This window comes from Anabrus simplex, chromosome 7, assembly GCF_040414725.1.
Source record: "Anabrus simplex isolate iqAnaSimp1 chromosome 7, ASM4041472v1, whole genome shotgun sequence".
Classification (NCBI taxonomy): Eukaryota; Metazoa; Arthropoda; class Insecta; order Orthoptera; family Tettigoniidae; genus Anabrus; species Anabrus simplex.
The window spans coordinates 174,512,203-174,529,215 of record NC_090271.1 but is presented as its reverse complement, the minus strand read 5'-3'; the positions used below and the strand labels follow the sequence as shown (position 1 = coordinate 174,529,215).

General features: G+C 38.4%; 1 protein-coding gene across 4 annotated transcripts in view; it reads left to right on the top strand.

Annotated features, from left to right (window-relative positions):
- LOC136877431 (putative ATP-dependent RNA helicase TDRD12) overlaps positions 1 to 17,013 on the top strand; it is an 821,384-nt gene that overhangs the window by 113,631 nt on the left and 690,740 nt on the right. For 3 of the 4 annotated variants that reach the window (XM_067151463.2, XM_067151464.2, XM_067151462.2), the window contains exon 6: positions 4,415 to 4,519. In XM_067151463.2, coding sequence (XP_067007564.2) covers positions 4,415 to 4,519 — 105 coding nt within the window. Of the gene's footprint in view, positions 1 to 4,414; positions 4,520 to 6,608; positions 6,770 to 17,013 lie in introns of those variants that run through there. The other variant, XM_067151465.2, reaches the window with a different exon arrangement.

The following is a 17,013-nucleotide window of genomic DNA, read 5'->3' as shown; positions in this document are numbered from 1 at the left end:
CACTTTCTGAGTCAGCTGTCCTTCCCATATTAGCTTATTTGCCATTTGTTGGTCATGCTTCCTGTCATTCGCATTTCCTTCCCAATTGACATTCGGTAAATTCAGATCTCCTGCTACAGTCACATTCCTTTGCATGTCGTTTCCTACATAGCTTATTATCTTATAAAATAATTCTGAATCTGTTTCAGCGCTACCCTTTCCCAGTCTGTACACTCCAAAGATATCAAGTTGCCTATTATCTTTAGAAATGAGCCTTGCACCTAGAATTTCATGTTTGTCATCTTTAACTTTTTCATAGCTTATAAATTCTTCTTTCACCAGAATCAATACTCCCCCTCCCATAATTCCTATCCTATCTCTGCGATACTCCAGTTCCGTAAGAAAATGTCTGCATTCATTATATCATTTTTCAGCCATGATTCAACTCCATTACAATGTCTGGTAAGTATATATTTATTAAATTACTTAATTCTATTCCTTTCTTTTTCAGTACTTCTACAGTTCAACACTAACATTTTTATGTCATCCCTACTTGACTTTCAGATCTCTGTATCCTTATCATCACTCCCAAGACCACTTGTTTCCCTGAATGTACCTCCTTATTGCCCTTCCAAACAAATTTCCTAACTTACACGTACCACTGCGGTTTAAGTGAAGGCAGTCTGAGCGCAGATACTTATCTCTTACCCACACATTAGGATCTAGGAATCTCACTTCCAGTTTCCCACATACCCACTCCATAGTCTCATTTAAATTCCCAATTACCCTCCAGTCAGTATCCCTTCTAGACAGTGTTCCATTGAAACTTCACTTGTGCTGCATTTACCAGATCCCACACATCTCCTGCTATGTTGGTACTTATACCAGCTTGCCTTACGTTGTTGGTACCAATGTGAAGCACTACTACCTTCTCCTTCGCCTCCTCCACCTCTTCTACTTTCCTCAACATCTGCCTCAACCTAATTCTTGGATAACACTCTACCCTGCTTTCCTTTCCTCCACACACTTTCCCCACATGTCTAACGATGGAATCCCCCATGACCAGAGCCTCGACCCTACGCACCTCATTTGGTCCCCTCCCCTCCTGGTCAGCCGTATCTTTTCCTGACAGCTGCAGAAGCTACTTCCTCTCTTTTCTACCTCCCATGACCCTGTTCCACCTGTCTCTTCCTATCCTCTACACTACTTTTCCCTTCCTCCTACTTCCACATATCTCAGCAACAGTTCCCTGTTCCTCATCTTCCCTCTGTTTTTCTACCTGGAGTTACTGGTACTGATTTCTCATAGACACCTATCCGAATTCTGATCTTGAATAGAGCCCTTAGCCTGCAATCTCCTTCCCCTTAGAACATTAGACCACCTGTCTTCTTCAGTTCCCCCCCCCCCCCCCCTTCCTTCCCATCCCTCTTTTACACCTACTGTAACCTGTACATTGTTTGAGGGAGGCCTACCATCCTTCCTGTCTTCTGTGAGAATCCTAATTATCTCCCTCAAACTCTCCAACTCCTCCCTCATCCCCCTCAATGCCTCGCCACACCCACAGTTCCTACACTTACACTCCTTAGCCATTCTTTATGGAGAAAATGAAAATAAAAGGAAAAATAAAATAACTCCGTATGTGCAAAAAAAAAAAATGAACAGAAAGAAATATTGTCTGGGATAGTACTCAAAGATCACACAACATTAAGGCAATTAATATACTACTACACTACAGTACTACTTAATCGTGCTCTATTTTTATCCTACAGCACCCTAACAGGATAAAAACTGCTGTTAATTACTGAGTACCAAAAGGAATACACAGGAATGACACCTATCCTAATTACAACAACAGAATTCTAGTAAGAGAAATTCTATGGATACCCCTATTATACTGCACAAATAGTTTACAGTGATAGAATAAGCACGCTAATTTGTAATAAGCTATTTCTCGTATACTACTGTACAGTACACTACAATAATTTTAAACTACGTTCAGACGTATCCTAATTACAACAACGTATGTTACTACTAAGCACAAACAGAAATGAAAATTGCAAGTTGGAAATTTGCTAGAACTACTCAAAGATTACCAACAAAGCTAAATGTTTAGACAGGTTATTATTAGTACTATGCTCTAATAGATACACACGAAAGATACACACAAATATAGCAGGCAAGATATGGTACTATAATATACTGTATCTACACCACAATTCTCAGAATTTAGCTTGAAGGCTGCAGAATGGTTTATATAATTATGCATAATTTTAAATATATGCTCCACATGTTAATGTGTTATGTATATTGGCAGGTGGGTATGTAAAGTGCGTTAAGTCAAGAAACAGTGGGAACCGAGTTAACACATTCACACCCGTATCCGAGTTGTTGCCTATAGCGCATGACCATGCTGTGGACCGTATCCGAGTTAGCCCGGATAAGCGCAACCTTGAACTGGAACTGTTCCTACGCAGCTGGGATCTATTTTGGTCACAAAAATGTGCGAAAGAGATGAAAGTAATACTCTTATGAATGCTTCTACTCACCAGAAACCACATGGCCACGGCGATTTTCCCTCCCAATGCACTTTCTTTGTTTTGTGTCTGAAGGTAGCCTAGCGCTAGCACAACTAGCTGCATAGTTGGTTTGTGATTGCACAAGCGTGTGTATAATCCTTTGGTATATTCGCGTTCTGAAGTGTAACTTGGCGTGCGGGGACAATATAAATGATGCGAGTGATGCCAATTTACAAAGCACAGTTTTTTTAGCTGCTTGAAAATTATCTTGGCCAGGGGTATACAGTTAAAAAGGACAGTTATTACAAATAGCGTTGGACTCTCGAAACAATTACGGGAACAGAACACTGCCGTATGTGGAACAATACGGTCAAATATGGGTGTACCAGAAGATCTAAAGGAACACCAGGCAATTCTCAAACGGGGGGAAAAGTGAATCCAACATACAAGTACAGTCACCTCTCTCTCAAATCTCAGCTCCATGTACTTCATCAGCTCCAAATCATCGTCCTGCTATTTTGCCGCCAGAAAGGGCACCGGCCAAGGATCCATCATATAGGTTAAATGGGAAGAGAGAAGAGCATATTCTCTTGAAGTTTCCACCATTAAATATGGTCAAGTTCCCCTGAAGAAGGTGCAAAGTGTGCTTCAAAAATAAAATTATTAGTGAAACACGCTATTTTTGTGGAAAGTGTGGTGTTACCATTCACCCAGGGAAGTGTGACATTACCTACCACACCCTACAGAGATACTAGAGGACTTCATTAAGGTATGTGGAAAATTTTGTTTCCATATCTTGTTTAGTTTAGAACTTATTGTGAAAAGAATTCGTTGTTGTTTGCTCTGCCACTAACAGCTGGAATAACTAGGCCAGCCCTTTAAATAGCCGCTCAGATGATGGGCGTGAATGTGTTAATAGTGGCATCGAAGAGAGGAGAGTGAGCTGCTTGCGCCTGTATAGTGCGTTATGTTATGTTGTGAGTGGCTATAAAGTTATTGAGTTGTGTATTATGTGTTAAATTGACTTCAGGCAGGCAGACTCCTGGTGTGCAAAATGCCTTATGTCCTGCCCTTCATGACTTACCACACTGAGCACTACTCAACACTTTATTCTCTGCGTGCAAAGTGCGTTATGTCAGTTTGGTAGTGACTAAGCGGATTTTATTTATGCTGTTCGTGAAGTTGCCCAATAATATAAAATTACTTCTTACACTAAGCACCACTCGTTATTACCGCTGAACGAGTACTAAACTAACTTCCTGCCAACTGGATGGTCACGTAGTCCATTGTCAATCATCTTTCCCAGCTGTTCTGCTTCAATCAATCAATCAGTGCTTATCTGCATTTAGGGCAGTCGCCCATGTGGCAGATTCCCTATCTGTTGTTTTCATAGCCTTTTCTTAAATTATTGCAAAGGAATTGGAAATTTACTGCACATCTACCTTGGTAAGTTATTCCAATCCCTAACTCTCCTTCCTATAAATGAATATTTTCCCTAGTTTGCCTGATAGTGTGGATTGATAGTAGAATAAAAAATAGAATCAAAGTCAGATAAAAATAATCGAGTCAGATATAATTGCAGAATGGCTCACATCCTTTGCCCATTATTCACTTTGTTACTACATCAATCCACATCTTCAACCACATATTTGATAATCAATGAAAATCACAAATAATAAAACAGACCACAAATGTTACAAATTATCTTTACTAAGGGTTTTTCAAATATATTTCTACTATACCATTCATCACCCAAGAAGTAATGCAAGCATGCAAGTAACTTCTTCAGGAATACTTTCATCCATATGAAGGGGTAGGGAATAACGGTGCTGAAGTGGCTCTTGCTCTTTAACTGGTTTCATCCCTCTGATTATACTTTACCTGTTCAGAGAAGTTATTTTATGCTTTATCTTTTACAGAACTATGTGAAGCAATGTAGTCAGGTCAACCAAACCAAAGAGGACAATAGTAAACGAAGACAAATTGAAGAATGGAGGGAGAATGGTAGAAGAGCATTGGAAAATGTAAGTTATTTTCCTTTTAAAAAAAAATTCATTTCCTATCCACATTTTATAGTCTTTGCCAACTTTTTTCTTTATTTTTGGTAAAATATATCCCAATAGACCAATTAATTAAACAGATGTTTTTCATTTCTTAAACTTCTTACTTTTGCAGTATCATTTGGCTTACAAGAAAGTTGAAAGAACTGCTCACATGAAAGGTATTTTTTTAAATTACAGGGACGTAGGTTTCCTCTCAAAGTTTGGGTTCATTTTCAATAGAAGCCTCTTTATTATTGTATTTTAACAAAATTAACTGGAGGCATTAAACCAACAGTTCATTATTTGAAGATTGTCTGAAAATGAGTGAGAAAACAAATAAATCAACAGTCTGTCTGTTTTTAATATTATGTGTGCACTTCATGATAGGTTTTATAAGAGTTCAATTAATATTGCAAAAACAAGTTTTCTTCTGCCCTCATAATGCATACTGGAGAATGGTACAAAATATTTTAACAGTAATGTTACTGGTTTTATGTCTCACTAACTATGTGTATGGTTGTCAGAGAAGCCACAGCACCCAGCCGAGTGGGTGCGGCCCTACTAACAGCCTCAGTATTTCTCTGGTGTGAAAGTAGGGAAACTATGGATAATCATCTTCAGGGCTGCTGATGGAGGGATTTGAACCCACAGTCTTCATAATGCAAGCCTACATCTACTTTGCTTATACTACACAACCATCTTGCTTGGTTGCAGATCTTCTTCCCTTTGCTGTAGCTATTTAGATTTCACTCACCAAAACAACACTATAATAAAACACTTCCTCATATGGTGATGCGTCACTTTACTTTCAATAATAATGATTGAATCCCTTGCTGTTGATGTCTGTGACAACCCTCCGATGATCAGGACAAGTTATTCTGAAATGGATGTAGTCACTGAGACCTATTATTCCAGAAGAAGTTATCCCAAGGAAAGTAAAATATATTGGTTGCAAAGAATTGTAGTCATGTATAGGACAGGGTCTTATGTCATTCTGAAAAAAGCCCCTTAAATTAAGCTATCTATGAAAAACAAAATCACATTTTAAACTGTACCTCACTGTACATTTCAAATGAATTGCTCTGCTCTTGTACGAGACTAGCTGCAGGAGGCCATTGGGCTATGATATCTTTCCAGAATGTGACAGATCTCTGTGAGAATGTTAGTGCAAAATTTCATGAAATTTCACCCAGATGTGATGTTGTTTTGGCAGGCAGGCAGGCAGGCAGGCAGGAGACAAAATATCATTTCACTTTTATGCATAGAGATATTGGAAACCTCTAGATAGGCTGACATACTCCATCGTAGGCAAGACCATGCTTAGTTTGTACTTTTGAAAGTACTGTTTTGAAATGTAAGGAAGTATGTATGAATTCATGTAACAGGGCTGACTTGTGTAACTTCATTTCAAAGCATCAGTGATTTATATCTTTATTTTCAATTAGCTATTATTGTTTATATAATATTTTGTGTGTTTGATTGTTTTAAGATGTAATTACTAGTATACAATGTACAAGTTCTCTTTCGAAGCCCCTTACCACAAAATTAGGTGGATTCACCCAATACTCTAAGGAAAATTTAACAAGAAACATCTGTCACAGCCATTCCCAAACCATGGTTCGCAGACCCCTGGGGGGCCACGATGGTAATCCAAGGGGTCCGTAATATTAATGTAAGTTGTAAGTATTTGAAGAGTGAAATTTTATACTTTTGTCTAGCACCTGACACCCCGGAGCCGTCATCGGTTATATTCGGTGACACTCGGCTCGTAGTGCCGAATGCAACATGTCGTCAAAAGTCCCGTTCACTTTTCATTCTTTGAGAATCTTTGAGTGGAATAATTTAGCTAGTGTATTATTTAATTCTATTGTGTCATCACAAGTAACTAATTAAGGTAGTGTATTAAATTTAATTCTAAAATAGTGGTGAATAAGTGTATGCAGTATGTTCTACCGGTTCATCCTATAATTATACAAAAGTCTTTCTTTCTTTTCTTGTAGTGTATGCTTTCTCGAAGATTTTGTGCGGAAAGATGCTCGCTCCCAATCTGTAGCGTGCAGTAGTCAGCTGTAACGTGCGGTAGTCAGAGGAAGTTTGTAAAAACGTGGATTGAAGTTTTTTCTTTGAGAATTTTGGAGTGAAATTACTTTGTAGCGTGCAGTAATCAGATGAAGTTTGTAAAAATGTGGATTGAAGTTTTTTCTTTGAGAATTTTGGAGTGAAATGATCAAGGTAGTGTATTATTTAATATAATGTAGACATGAATAACTTTGTGTGCACTGTATGTTCTACATCCTTTAATTATAGAAAAAACTTGAATCATCATTTTAAGATGAAACATTCAGGTGATGCAGTAATATTTACATGTTACTTCTGCTGTTTCAGCACTCGTAATAAGTTCAATTTAAAGTGTCATCTAAGTGCGAAGCATGTAAATCCCCGCACAGGCAGTGTATTAGTGAAAGTGAAATGTCTAGTTTGTTCAGAGTTACTGGACTCAAGAATGGATGCGGTGCAACATTATACAAACAATCATGACATTTCTGTTTCACACGAGACTCTGGAATTCTCCAGTAGTGAGGAGTTTTACAGCTGGAAGGCGAACACTGAGAAAGACCATGTCAATGTGTACGTCACATGGCGCTCTAAATATGTAAGTAAAATTGATGGTTCTACAAAAATGTCTTTTGTTTGTCATTACGATGGATATTTTAAGACTAAGGAGCAGAACATACACCTTGATAAAATTTTAGGAACAAATAAAATAAACGGCCATTGTCCCTCAAAAATAGATGTTACATTCAGCTCATCAGGAAAAACAGTTGCTAATTCCTGCAAAACCCATGTCGGTCACGAACCAGAACTGGGTCGTCTGAGGCTGACAAGGTTAGAGAGGGAAGATATAACAAGTAAAATAGCCATGAAAATTCCCTTTGGTAAAATTCTTGATGATGTTCGATTTTCTATAGGCTGTTCAGTTGTAGATCGTATACATCTTCTCACCATGAAAGATATGTTTAACATCGAACAACAGTATAATTTAAAATCTGAGGCAGTATGGCATCGAAATGATTGCACGTGTGTCGAAGCCTGGAACCGTGAGGTGTATACACTAGGGGATGTAGTGCGTTTCTACACGGCACAAAGCATTCCTTCCTCAAATCCTCAGTTGAACATAGAGGATTTCGTATTGATTCTTATGAACGAATCACAAAGGGAAATGCTTGAAAAATATGGTTCTAACTGCATTTGCCTTGATAGCATACACGGAATGAATTCATATGGATTTGAACTGACTACCCTGCTAGTTATCGACAAAAAATGCCAAGGGTTCCTCTGTGCTTTCATGCTGAGTAACAGGTCTGATACGACAGTCATGGAAATATTCATGTCGGTTTTGAGAGAGGCTATGCCTCAAAAACTTGAGCCTAAAGTTTTCATGTTGGACATGGCAGAATCATTCTACAATGCCTGGATGAAAGTAATGCTTCCTCCCAAGTTTCGACTTTTCTGTTCTTGGAATGTTGACCGCGTGTGGAGAAAAAATCTTAGTAAAATTAAAAGAAGGGAAAAGCAGGCTGAAACTTACAAGATATTAAGAATTCTGCTAGAAGAGAAAGATTCGGATGCATTTTTGAGGATGTTAAATCTGGCATTAAGTGATTTAAAAGGTGATCTGGACACTCCGGAATTTGCCCTATATTTCCAGCTGCGTTGTAAACACTGTGCTTCTAGTTGGGTGTATTGCCATTGCCTCCATGCAGGTCTCAATACCAACATGCATTTGGAGTGAATGCATGGAGTTATCAGGCACATTTAAATGGGCAAGAAGAACCCGAAAAGATTGGACATAACCATCGATATACTGATGTAGTTCATAAGAGATTAACTTTTTGAGCGTCTCATTTACTTACACAGAGGTAAAGTACCAAGTAAACTGTCTGAGATAAGACTCGGATATACTAAAGCACTGTCTCTTTCATCAGAAAATGTTATCTGCGATGGTGCCTTTTGGAGAGTACCATCTGGCAATAGACATGAAATATATGAAATTAGGAAAACAGTTGAAATAGACTGCAAGTGTAATTTAACATGCAGTGAATGTAAAGCCTGCTTTCATGCCTATATATGTAGCTGTCACGAGTCAGCCATCAAATTCAGTATGTATAAGCATATCCATTTGACAGTAATGCAGTCTGCTGAAGAAATAAAATGCAGACAATTCCAGCACAGAAAATGACCTTGTTATTCAGGAACACCCATCTAAAGAGGAAGAAGAAAGACTCATAATTGAGATTCGCAATCCCCTGAAGAAATATTCAGATAATGATGGTACCAAACCAAACCAAACCCCATGGCACTACAGCCCTTGAAGGGCCTTGGCGTACCAAGCGACCGCTGCTCAGCCCGAAGGCCTGCAGATTATGAGGTGTCGTGTGGTCAGCACGACGAATCCTCGCGGCCGTTATTCTTGGCTTTCTAGACCAGGGCCGCTATCTCACCGTCAAATAGCTCCTCAATTCTAATCACGTAGGCTGAGTGGACCTCGAACCAGCCCTCAGGTCCGGGTAAAAATCCCTGACCTGGCCGGGAATCGAACCCGGGGCCTCCGGGTAAGAGGCAGGCACGCTACCCCTACACCACGGGGCTGGCTATAATGATGGTACAACAAAGAAAAAGAAAACTTAGAGAAATGTTCAAACAAATTCTTGCAGAAGTTGAGGATATTGAAGATTCTGAAATTGCTGAGAAACACCTTCAACCTATAATACCTACAATATGGGCCCGGAAGTCAATGACAACACACAACACATCGTCTACACATACGCCATCTTCTTCTAAAAGAGTGAATTTTGAACCGCAAAGAAGACTGTTCTCCACAAAAAAGACCTTTTCAAAGAACAGCCTTAAGGCGACCACACACAGAAAGTTAAGCTAAGATACGCTACAGTATGCTACGCTAAGCAATTCCAAGCTGTGGTTTGCTATGACACGAATAAAAAGGTAAGCTAAACTACGCTAGGCAACACTTTATATTGTCTCGCTGTTGTAAATAATCTCTGCACTACCGCTCTGTGGCATGATTTTTTGTTTCGAAGGGTATCGACTGGCTGAGATTCTGTAGGTGTGGGGGCGGACGGAACAGATGATAAATCAGATATATGTTATAAGGAGTGTAGGTAGTCACATTCCGCACTCTCAGTAATCTGGGTGGCTACTTCAATTATCTCTTGACGTCGATATGTTTCCTGCCTGTCATTGTCTGAATGTGTGCTGTAAGGAAAATTAAGCTATTAATACACATCCAAATGTATATTAAGAAATGACACATGGAGATCTGTTTATGGAAAATGAGCATATTGAACTGTCCTGGCGCTTGTGCTTCGCAATTATTCATGTTGTTCATTTTATTAGTGAAATGTTGTCTTAGCTGCAAAACATAACAAATCTAGATGTTTCTATTTTCTTATAACTTATAACCTAGAATGAATTACATGCGTTTTAAAATATAATATACTCAACATATAAATTCACTTATAACTTCATCGATTTTTAACATTTTAAAAATATTTTAAATATTAGTCATACTGCGTTAAAATGACAGCTCACCTTATTGTAGAAATATAAGGCAGAAGGAATTCCATTTGTTTGTAGAATCTCTGTATTTTTTCCCTTCTTGTCAACTTTTACTCTCTTTTTGTCTCTTTAGTGCCTCCCTAAAACAGCCTCTCAGTTTTTCATAAGTTTTTAAGTTCCCTACCTAAAACAATATGTGCTATTATTTTACCTTTCACGTTCTTAGTAACTGTTGATATATTTAAGAATATGGCGTACAGTTGCAGAACAGCGCTTCAACTCTATCTGCTAAATTGTAAATAATGTGCATAAAGCCATGTGAAAAACGTTTTCTTCTCAAACAACTAGAACTGTCAAAATTATGATTATATAGCTAATTTATAAATGGTAGCCTACTTACAATCAATTTGAAGTACTGAACTTATTTCCTGCCAATACTTTTCCTTTCTTATCAAGTCTGTAGTAATTTGATGACGTATCATAAAGGCACGGATATCTTTTCACCTCCTCACTTAGTCGTTTTTCTTTTGGCTCGTTATCCATTGTATTAAAATATCGAAGTACTACCAGAAGAGACTCACTCGACACGACTAAACACACACGACAGCCCGCCAGACCAACTGCTCAGAAATGAAAAGCGCATGTGCCAGGCCAGCTACAGCCAAGAAAATCGCCTGCCTAGCGATCTGTCTAGCTTTAGCTTAGCTTAGCTTAGCTTAGCTTTGCATAGTATAGCTTAGCATAGCGGCCTGTGTGTGTCATCGTACTTAAATGCATTGGGAGCGATATTTTTCACAACACCGCGTAGCTTAGCTTAGCCTAGCTTTCTGTGTTTGGTGGCCTTTATCCTTGTCAAGACCTACTGTAGACGAGCAAGAAGTAATTTGTGCACATTTTTTACACCGATAAACTACATACCACAGCCACATAATAAATATATGTTGTTGCATCTTCCCCAGTTTGTTCCACAATGCTATGTTTCTCATGTTTCAGATAATATAAATTGAAATTTCTTTGTTTATTTTATTAGTTAACATTTTGAGTGTGAACATTAAGTTATTTACAGAATCTGTGCAAAATATGCCAGGTGATATTAAAAACCAAACTATAAGTATTGAAACTGTGGTCATAAGTCATTCGACAGGATTGAGCGTGAACAATAAGTTATTAACAGAATCTGTGCAAAATATGTCAGGTGATATTAGGAACTAAACGATAAGTGCCGAAATTGTGTTAAAGATCGTTCGACAGGAACGATAAAATGAGTTTCAACAGTCCTATTCCTGGCGCTTCTGGAGATGTAGGACGAATTTAGTAAGTCTACTTTTATGATAAATAATTTTCCAATATATATAAATGGCCAGTCCATATACAGTTGTAAGAGGGAGACGTCTCATCCTAGCAAAGAAAAGTTAAAATTAAATAAATAATGTTTTATCAGCTCGCTCCCCTTACAATATTTCATGGGCCTCCATCATAGCTATATGATATGTATATTTGTAACTAGGCATGCCTTTCATAATAATATTGGCCACTTACTTTATCTTAATATGTTAGAAACAACAAGTAGCATTAGAACCGGTTATAAACTGGGCATGCAATAGCATTGTGAGCGTTCAGTTATATCACTGAGCCTGTAATTCTGTTCACAGTACACTCAACTCGAGGAAATTAATCCTTAGTTTTGAAACGCTCAAGCAGAGGGAGGATGTGGCTAAATATCGGGCCACGACGACCATGCACGAACTTAGCCGATGATGGCTCCTGAGTGTCAAGCGCTAGAACGAAGTAAATTTTATTGTACACACACAATTCATAGACCATTATACTAAATTTAGGAACTATGTCTTCACTGTTGTACAACTTACATACAGTATATGTAACTCTTAACTTGGCCTATAGATGGTACAAATTAGCGATGGAAAAAGAAGAAATACTACAAGGCAGTGTAAATCATGTGATTATGAGACGCTTGGAATTGTTAGTATCCACACCCAGACCTTATTTTCTGCCTCTGGTTGAGAAAATATTGTTGATCGGAAACCCCTTCTTTGAAATTGAACTGCCCTCCCTTGAGGAAGATCAACTAGCCGAAGTATCTTGGCAGAGAGGAAGTGAAAAGTAAATTGAAGTATATGGGTGGAGAATCAGATGGAGTGGCATATTTAGCTCCATGAAGTTCCATGAATGTATCACAATTCCTTGTCTTTGATTGATCGATTGGTATCCCCTATAGCCTACCCTACAATTTTTAGAAAGGAAATACTGAGTTTATTGCCTTTTCCTGACAGCATACCTGTGTGAGTGTACCTTTTTTTCTCTCACACAAATGAAAACAAAGTACAGAAAGAGAGCTAATGTAGAGATTAATCTTCAGTTCGAGTGACTGCACTTGGAAGACAGCACCATCTGTACCATTGATCCAACAACCGCAACAAGTGAATTTTTTCAAGAAAGTTTCCAGATCTAGACTTTTGTAATTATTAGTCAAGTGTCACATTATTTAATAATTTCTGTGTTTTTGTAAATTATCTTTATGTAAATGAAGTTAAATCAAACTTTCAAAGAAAGTAAATATTAGTCCTAAATTATACAAATGAAATCAAACATGGTATCATTACAGAATTCTGTTTTTTATTTTTTATTTTGTTAACTGAGTGCAGTATTATGTTTTGTGGCTGAGGGGTCCGTGGACATGCATGTGATATGCTCAGGAGGCATCAGAGACAAAATGTTTGTGAAACCCTGATCTATCAGTATTAGAGTTTATTTCATGAAATCATCTTCATCATCATCATCATCATCATACAAACCCTCCACCGTGCTGGAGCCTTCGCCATTGTTGTCCATCCAGAAATGCCTTCACCGGGCGAGTTAGCCGTGCGCGTAGAGGCGCGCGGCTGTGAGCTTGCATCCGGGAGATAGTAGGTTCGAATCCCACTATCGGCAGCCCTGAAGATGGTTTTTCGTGGTTTCCCATTTTCACACCAGGCAAATGTTGGGGCTGTACCTTAATTAAGGCCACGGCCGCTTCCTTCCAACTCCTAGGCCTTTCCCATCCCATCGTCGCCATAAGACCTATCTGTGTCGGTGCGACGTAAAGCCCCTAGCAAAAAAAAAAAGAAAAAAGAAATGCCTTCTCCTCCCCCACTGACTCCCAGTTTCCTCCTCTTCTCTCCACATTGTCCCTCAGTTGATGTAGCCATCTCTTACTAGGTGTTCCCACTGGCCTTCTTCCTACAACTGTTCTTTCTAGGCATGCATGTGGTGTTCTTGTGCCAGGCATTCACTTTACATGTCCATACCATGTTAGTCTCAAAATCCTTAGCTTCTCTTCTATCGAGTCCACTTCCAGTTACATTCTGATGTCATCATTCCTTACGTGGTCCTTGCATGATTTTTGGAAGGTAGTTTGTAGGAACTTCATTTCACATGCTTGCAATGTGCTAACTTCTTTCTCATTCAGTGTACATTTTTCTAGACTATGTGAGAATGGGCATAAAATATGATTTATACAGAGTCATCTTAGTTCTCATGAGCACTTTGTTATCCCAAAGTACAGTAGATGTCTTACAAGGTTGCAGAAGTTGGAACTGCTAGCCACTCTGTTTACAATTTCTTTATCTGCAGAACCCCTGCTGGAAATCATACTCCTGAGGTATTTGAATACCTATACACATTTAATGTTTTCACCTTCAAGCTTTATGTGGCAACCAGTATCTTTCCTATTCATTTTCAGTGCAACAGTTTTTGTTATGCTTTCATCATATACTGTTTGAACTTTGCTACCCATTCATCCAGCCTAGTTTGTACCTCTACTTCTGTCTCTCCCCAGATGGCTACATCATCAGCAAACACCAATGTGTGTAGTTCTCCGTCTCGTACTTTTTTCAGTATTTTAAGAATGCTGTCTATGACAGTAATGAATAGCAGTGGTGAGAGTGCACTCTCTCGTTGGACAGCCTGTGTGGTATTAAATCATTCTGAATGACCATTCCCAACATGTACACAGCTGTTACAGTTGTGGTACAGCATCTGGACCTTGTCTATGAAATATTCAGATACTCCCAGTTCTCTGAGGCACTTCCATATGACTTGTCTAGGCAGCCTATCGTATGCCTTTTCTAGGTCTAAGAGTACTACAGTTAGATCTTTCCCTCTCTCTCAGTGCTGTTCCATTAACATCGTTAGAGTGAAGGTCAGGTCTGTTGTTCTTCTGTTGGTTTTTAAATCCATGCTGTTCTTCCAGGGCAGGTTCTATCACTGCTCGCAGTCTGGGGCCTGTTCCATGAACGAACTTTGCAACTTTTCAACTTTGCACTTTTCAATTATTGCAAAATGCCAAGTCTTTCTGTTCCACCATGATCTAGGTATTACTTTTCTATTTCTTCGCAAAGTGAAAAGTCTTTGCATAAGAGTGACTCGATCAAGTTTAGTCTATGAACAAACTTTATAATATTCCATCATTTTAATGTTTTATTTTTTATGGTGAAGACAATACAATTGTGGTACCGGTAGTTTTAAAGTTTTGATTTTTGATCATGGGAAAGAAGGATAATTAGAAGAAGCTGGCTGTGCTAGAAGTTGTTAACGAGAAACAGGACATCATTTTTGGCAACTTAAAAAATAAAATTGAGAGAATGATGCCCATGTTTATCAACATAAACCTCTTCGTGTTCAGTAGGAGCATAAAAATTGACGAGAATACCATCACCACACCTACACACAGAAGCCACCCTTCAATTTAAATTCTTTTGCTATATTATGTGGATTATCAGGCCAACATAATCATCATCATCATCATCATCATCATCATCATCATTTCCCTTTATCCAGCTAGGAAATATTACATTTAGGGCCTGTACTATGACAGCCAGATAAAAGTGGCCTATAAATTTATTTGGCAGTTTGGACATTTATCTGGAAGTTCTGTTGAAAACGCGTACTACGACTTTAGTTTCTTCTCGAGTATAGCTATGCCGAAGTTGGAGAGGCTGTTAACGCTCTTATCTGGGACTTCGCTTCTATCTGGGACGCTACTGTAAAGAATCAAAATGGCTACACATCAAGATGAATATACATCTGCATGATGCTGTGCGAAATTAAGTTGTTACAATGTAATCTATGTATATATTTATATAGTATGTCATGCTTCCTGTCCACTGACTATATCAGTAGCACACAAGCAGTCAGCAGGAAGCTTTATGGGTAGCCATGGTCGTTAGGGCAACATTGTTTGCTGCTTTGCAGCTTTTCGTGGGTTCGAGTCCCAATAGTTTAACATGTTTTTACCTTCTAAATGATAGTTGGTAGGGTACTAGAGGTGATAGTACACATTTCCTAATCATTAAAATGTGTGTCAAAAGCGTGGGTTCTACTCCAAATCTATCCACAACGCACATATGGAGTAAAGGTATATGACGTTGTTCATGGCGATTCGTCCGTCGAATGAGGATGTTAAGGAGGTTATATTTCTTTTACTTCATAACAACTTGCTACAAAAATATTTACGCTAAAGTGAGATAAATGCTTGCCAGTTACTATTCTCACATTGTATTGAAAAGAAAGAAACTAACTACTTATTCAGTGAGCAAACAATAAATTGAATTAATAATAAAATTAATGATCCTACGCTGGTTCAGTGGCATTAATCACGAATATAAACTTTACTTTTGCTGTAACGCACATCCTCATAAATAGGACTAGACAAAAAAAGATACATAACCTGAATCTTAACTTTTGCGTCCAGGTTACATTTTCAGTGTTTTTATTAACAGTTTCAGTTTTGTTATACAATTAATTAATTTTAACATTTCTTCATATGTGTATATTTCAGTCCTAATTCTGTTTTTGACCTGAACTTCCACATTATAGCTTAATAAGAGTCTGATATTGGATTGTAGTATTACAATTTCAAAAGGAATAGAGCTAAACAAACGAAAACACTAGGGAACACGTATACCACCATGCTAAATTTTACTATATTTTCAGTAACCTTATTACTAACCCAATAAAAATGTTACTACATCTTCCGCATTACAGTACCGTCGTTAAAATCCGTTGTTAGTACGCAAGAAAGTATTTAACTTCTAGTTTGCAAAACTGCAGCCTACGTATCTGGCTGTTTACCTGACAGTTGTAGTACAGGCCCTTAATATAACATCTACGATTTTAGTAACAGTTCTGCAAATAATAGTTGATTTTGATGTCCCATGTATTGCTGCTACACCATGCAGCCGGGCTCTATTTCCTCACCAATGTAAGCATATAAGAATTTGTTCTTTTTCCGAAAGGGATTGACTTCTTTTTGCTGCAGGTTTCAATAAGTGACCAATCATTTCAAGAATATACTGTAGTCAGCTTGTATTGGGGTAACACAAAAACACTGGTGAAATTCCGTCAAAGTGAGGTTATGAAAATTAATCCTGTTTTTGTACATTCTCTTTTTGGATTCTTCATCACTATCCTCACCTGATGAGACTTAATGGCTACTTAGGGATCTGGTCCTGCATCTGTGTCTAGGCAGGCCTATTTAGGGTCACCCTTGCCCACCCCGAATGGGGGAAGCAGTAGAAAATGTGGGCTAAACATCGGTAGCCACACTCAGATCCCGGCTGGTAAACCGCACCCGAAGGGACACCCCAATTTTGCAGTCATAAACATCAGAGAACTTTGCTTATAGGATCGTGGAATATCAGAACTGTACTAGCCCGTAATACCAGACCCGAAAGGCGAACGGCTCTTGTCACACATGAACTAGCAAGCAAGGCTAAATATCGATGTTAGCACATTAAGTGAAACTAGATTGCTGAATGAGGGGAAAACTTACTAAATCTAGTTCAGGCTATACTATCTTCTGGAAAGGGAAAAACGAAGGTGACCATTGAATTCATGGTGTT